This window comes from Rutidosis leptorrhynchoides, chromosome 9 (genome assembly GCF_046630445.1).
Source record: "Rutidosis leptorrhynchoides isolate AG116_Rl617_1_P2 chromosome 9, CSIRO_AGI_Rlap_v1, whole genome shotgun sequence".
NCBI classification, from domain to species: Eukaryota; Viridiplantae; Streptophyta; class Magnoliopsida; order Asterales; family Asteraceae; genus Rutidosis; species Rutidosis leptorrhynchoides.
The window spans coordinates 7,314,697-7,320,873 of record NC_092341.1 but is presented as its reverse complement, the minus strand read 5'-3'; the positions used below and the strand labels follow the sequence as shown (position 1 = coordinate 7,320,873).

At 33.2% G+C, this 6,177-nt stretch overlaps 1 protein-coding gene across 1 annotated transcript; it reads right to left on the bottom strand.

The window, feature by feature from the left end:
• Nucleotides 1–3,967: 3,967 nt before the first annotated feature.
• Nucleotides 3,968–5,290, bottom strand: LOC139867265 (transcription factor MYB61-like). Its single transcript, XM_071855608.1, has 3 exons — nucleotides 5,149–5,290; nucleotides 4,747–4,876; nucleotides 3,968–4,649 (listed from the first exon to the last, which is right to left on the bottom strand). The coding sequence occupies exons 1-3, from the start codon at nucleotides 5,288–5,290 to the stop codon at nucleotides 3,968–3,970; spliced, it is 954 nt and encodes a 317-aa protein (XP_071711709.1).
• Between the last annotated feature and the right edge of the window lie 887 nt (nucleotides 5,291–6,177).

Sequence of the window (6,177 nt, the reverse complement as noted above, 5' to 3'; positions counted from 1 at the left end):
TCACCAAATCATCACCATGTATCTTATTTTGACTGCATTGTCAACGGAAGTACTATTATAAACTATTATTTATGGTGATTGTCTATATGTAGAAATCATCAGATGTCGAAAACCTTTGATTTAAATATTCATTTATGGTATGCCTTTTCAAAAGAATGCAATGTTTATAAAACGTATCATATAGAGGTCAAATACCTCGCAATGAAATCAATGAATGACGTGTTCGTCCATATGGATTTGGAGCGATCGTCACAATAAGTTAGATGTTAAATCAACACCAACTCCCAAACCAACAATGGTGTCGGTGGGTATATAAGTTGAAATCCCAGAATACGGGAAGCCAAAGATTGAAGATTCAATATGTTCTTTTTTTACATTTGAGAAAAAGGCTTATTCAACGGAGATCCCCAAGGTTACTCAACCTCACAAAGTTGTTTCTCATAGACACCGAGTTTATTCCAATTACCAAACCAAAACAAATAAACCGTTTTTGGAACTTACTTATGGACAAAATGGAGAACTCATCGGATTTCGTGATCGATACAAATGGTTTCCTCATAATACGAAGCAATCAAGTTTAGAACAATCATCCACCAACTCGAACAAAACACTTATGGTTAAAAGACCTTCAAAACCAATCAAGTACTCATTCAAAGGGTTTTTCCCCTAAGCCACGACCCATGATTCAGGCTAAACCAAAACCTTTTCAAACCAAGATCCAACTTTGATGGAATGCAAGATCAATTAACCACATAGACCAAACCTATAAGTTGTTCACCAAAAACAATGACAAAGCAAACCGAAAAACCAACTACTCAAACTTTCGCATCAAATCTCCAACAACAACTATTCTCTACAACTCCTCTAAATCCCTAGCCCGATTGAGGGGGAGCAAGATGATTCATCATTCAAGGATTATTCAAGGGGGGCTAAAGAAAATCGTCAATCTAGTTCATTCCTTCTCTCTTCTCAATTCGATAAAGAAATATTTGAACAACGCACACCAAGGGGAAGAGACAATGTTAGTATTAAAAGATGGTGTGCATTGCGAGTATTCCTCGATAATGAAAAATCTAACAAAATAAGAAGGTTCTATAGATCAAATCAACAATTACGCTTATTCTGAGGGGGAGAGTTCATGAAATCAATGAGATCTCCATAATTCAAGTCATCAATGACAAATCATATCAAAGGGGGAGATTGTTAGGTCATAGAAATTGATATGATTTGTGTAAGTGATTACCAATGTATAAGTGATGGCTATGGACATATAAATAGTTATCACCATTTCTTATGTTAGTTTAAGCCTTCATAATTACTCTCATCCTCACACCTTCACTTTCACACACTCAACATTTCCTCTCACTTGCACATACTCCCTCACCTTGAGCACACATAAACACCAATTCTCTCTACACTTGTAACTAATCTTGACTATATGAATTGTAACACTATAAAGTGTTGAAGATATGCTACTGTCTCATTCTTTATCAACATTTTCATCATTCATATTCATATATACATATACAATACATCGACATATACATATAGTCAAATATAACACGAATTCAAGCTAAACTAAGATTTACAAAGGTTTATTCTAAACAATTCGAATCTATTCAAGTTTGGCTTGGACAGGACATTTAGTCCATGTCGCTATTCCTGCATCCAGAGGGGAGTACGTTCGATGGAATAATTTCTTAGATGTATTACCACATCCCCAAGGATTAGGCCCACTTTTTACCGGTCAGTGGAATCTTTATGCTCAAAATCCTGATTCAAGCAGTCATTTATTTGGTACCTCCCAAGGAGCAGGAACTGCCATTTTAACCCTACTAGGGGGATTTCATCCACATGATGGATGAGGTAAATGTGTCCATGGACCACATGATGGATGGAGGATTCAACCAGTTGGACTCGTCAGTGTTTGATCAGGTACCAGTGGCTGATTTGGGGTTGAAAGTTTCTTCAAATGTGGTTACCGATTAGGGTGTTGATCATTTAGTCAAGCCGAGTAATGGTTCGGTTAAGTGTCCTTGCATTGGATAGACTTGCGAGATTTGTGTCGGGCAGCTTTGAACAATGTTAAAAAAACTCAAAGTTACGAAGGCGGTTCCATCAGGCTTGGGTAATGGTTGGGTCAAGACCAAGAAGAAGAATAAGAAGAAGGCGGTGGTTGAAAATGGGTTCATTTCTGTGCAGGATCATGACGATGATATTGTTTTTGGCGATTAAGCCCTATGGATTTTTAAAGGCATTCAGAGAACTGGTGATTTCGGCTCATCATCGGCTTCCAGTTCAGTATCGTTTCTCGCAAGGAGATATCCTATTCCTTTCCTATAGATCGGGGAAGGTGGCATACTTTGAACATGTAGATGGGTAATTTCTGGAGTCAAGGTCTAAAGTCAAATAGTTGCCAATACGGTCGTTAAGCTAGACGTGGTGTGAAGATTATCGGTTCGTAGGTCGGGTATCTGTTGTTGTTTTAAGTTTGTTTGCTTGTTGGTTTATGAATGTTTTTGTTTGTTTCTTTTATTTCTTAGTTTGTTTTGTGTTATTTTTGTTTTTGTTATGAGTTCGATTTTTGACCCGAAAATGCTCGTTTTAAATAGCAGATTCTATTAGTTCTGTTTAGATATGTTTTCTTGTTACGAGCCTTCTCGTTGTTTGGTTGTAGTAGCTTCTTTAGGTTCTTCCATTTTTTGATGAAAGTTTCTCATTAATAAGTTTTTGTTTTTCCGGATTAAAAAAACTATTAATAACCTTTTTTTAGAAATTTTTCAGCTATGTATTGCTATGTCAGAGTAGAAAAAGTAAGCAACATTGAACTTTTTAAAAAATTGAAGGAAACATTAATTTAGTTTTAGGATTTGATTATAGATTAAAAGAATATACTATGTAATTATATATATATATATATATATATATATATATATATATATATATATATATATATATATATATATATATATATATATATATATATATATATGGATTTGATTATAGATTAAAAGAATATACTATGTAATTTATATATAATATATATTACCTTATTATTTTTATATATTTATGGAAATAAACTATCATTATACGACAGAAAGAAATGGAATCCTGTCAACAGGCCCCTATTTCGACGAAAAACAACTCATTTTCTTTTTGTTTAGCCTGTTCCTATCAAAAAAATTACGATTTTAGAGAAGAGGTTAAAAAGTCCTCCATCATAGGTGGGACGGAGAGAGTAATGTTTAACCATTTAAAACAGAGAATTTTCTTTTGCTTCACTTAAAATTGTACTCGTAGTCTCGTATGACACATAGAAATGTTATTTTGAGACCGAGAAAATTGTAGCTAGGAAGCAAATTTCAAAAAATATATTTTTGAAATTGTAGAAATATAGAAAACTCGATGGATAGGTTAGCCCATTGGGTTGCATAGTGGAGTTACATGGGGTGGAGAAAGTATCAAATTTGAGTTGATTCTTCTCTGTGTAACCACATGACATTCTTTATAGACTTTGGTTCTATTTTAACATCAATCAAGAAATGGTTAGCCTATGCACATATGCTTTTTAACTTGTAGCCAATTTCGTACCATAAGTCCCCACCTAGCTACTCCTACACCTACTTTTAACATACACACACACTCTCTCAAGTACGTGTTACTATGTGTATGTACCACTATATATATAAACACACATATATATACTATATATGAATATATTATACTGCACTGTATATTATACCATCATATCATCAATGTGAAATTAAATTGAAGGATATATATATGGAGGCACATCTCAAGAACATGTGAAGGAACTGCAAATATGTTTTCTTTTTTCATAAAGAAATAACTTCAGAAATATACTATTGTCCCCTCTGAATTAAAGACACTAAATCTAGCAATACTTAGGTTTACTCACCCTTGGTCTAAAACACACATATATTAATTACATAGTTTAATTAATTAATTACATTATACTTGTTATTTTACTCACCACAAATTGAGGTAACACCAATGATGATGATGGTGACGATGAAGATGACGAATAATTTGTCATGAAACTTTCAAGGTAATCGGTTTGAGAATTTGCGGACGGGTTCATAATTGGTTGAGTAATATTGTTGGTGGTATCGATATTACTTGTTTGGTGATCTAGTTTAATTGTGTTTTGGCCTAGGATTGAGTCATAAGTATTTGGTTTAAGGATATTTTGATCATAAAATTCCATTGTAGAGAATTGATTATCAAGAATTGGAGATGAGTTGACTATAAATGATGGAGGAAGGGGAGGGAGATTAGGATTGGGATCAACATCAAAGCATTTTTCTAGATTGATCAAAGGTGGTTGACTTATAACAACTTGTGATGGTACATGGGCATGATGTTCTTGATCTTGATCATGGATCATGTGAGGTTGATATGGGCTTATCACATTAGGGTTTGCTTCAAATAAACCATCATAATATTGAAGATCACAATTAATTAAAGGAGCATGAATGTGGCCGGTTCTCTCATTAGGAAAGATGGTTGCAAGATTATGACTTGAAAAGTGATTATGAGCAAGAAGTTTCTTTTTGATACTTGAGTTCCAAAAGTTCTTAACTTCATTATCTGTTCTTCCTGGTAAATGTTTTGCGATTTGTGCCCATCTATTTATTCAAAACAAACGTGCATTATAACATTTATTTAACAACTATATTAACATGACAAATTCCAACTAAAATATGATATAAAATTTTATTCTACCTATTTCCAAGAATTCGATGTAGGTCGACTATGAGATTGGCTTCTTGCGAAGAAAAGCTTCCTCTTTTTAAATCCGGCCTTAGATAATTAATCCATCGAAGTCGGCAACTCTTACCACATCTTTGGAGACCTAGTTCCAAATGAAAAACAGAATATTGATGATTTTTCTTCTAACGTCTTGCTAGTTTTTTTTTTTTTTTTTACGAATGCCAGTGAAAACTGTCTAATCTTTCTCACGTACTTTTTATTATACGCGAACAAAATCGTGCTTGTTTATAATAGCTACATGCATGACAATTGAAAGATTATATAATAAACATGTCAAGATAGACACACACAAACACAAATACATATGTACTATGTGTGGACAAAAAGAGTTGATCATGCAATATAAAAACATACCAGCAAGTTTAGGGACAGAACTCCAACAACCATGGCCATGAGAAGAAATGTAGTTGATGAGTTTTTCATCTTCTTCAGGTGACCACAAACCTCTTTTCACTTTTTGTTTGTTGCAACAACTATGTCCACCTCCATGTCCCATTTCTCTAATATTATATCAAACTCTTGTTATATATATAGCAAAAATTAAAAATAATTTATATAAAATAAATTGCATTCGAATGATCACTAGAAAGAAAAAGTCAACACCATATATGTACACAAAAGGTACTCAAATTATACGATAAGTGAGATTGATGAAACGACGATATTAAACTGACTGAAATGCAAAAGAGAAGTTCGTAAGCAAAACATGCACATGAGAGAGAGGATTACAAGAGTAAATGTTATAGGAGTAGGAGCAAAAAGAGAGAAGGGTTGTCTCTCCCTTATATTTGGGTCCTACTTTTGTCTTCTTATCTTAACAAAAGCTTTTTATTGGAGTATTATTTTTTTTATTTTTTTTTCAAAATATAATATCATAGTATTCTTTAACCATGGTGAAGTAATACTTACTACTGGTTGCAATGGGGCAATCGGTGTAGGCTTTACGTTATAAAAAGTTATTTTGTCTAAAAAAAACTTGCCACTTTAGCAATTTATATTACAAACAATTAAAAAAAGACTACTACTTTTTTGCTCCGATGGTCCTATGTTATACTTAAAATCGCTAACAGCGTCCCTTATGTTATACTCAAAATCCCTTGATTTCAAATTTGGCATTTCGAGTCCTCTTTTTTTTTTCTTACTAATTTAGCAATCCACATCCCTCCGTCAAAATTCTGTTAAATAAGTTCGTTAAGTTCTGATATGTGCATTGCATATGAGGGTAAAATCTTCTTTTTTTGTGACAACTCAGAAATTTTCGACCAAATTTAAACTTTAATCTTTATATGTTTCCGACACGATAAGCAAAGTCTGTAATGTTGAATCTCAAAAATTTTAAACTATGTTCATACATTCGTTTAACCTTGACCAAACCCTGACGAA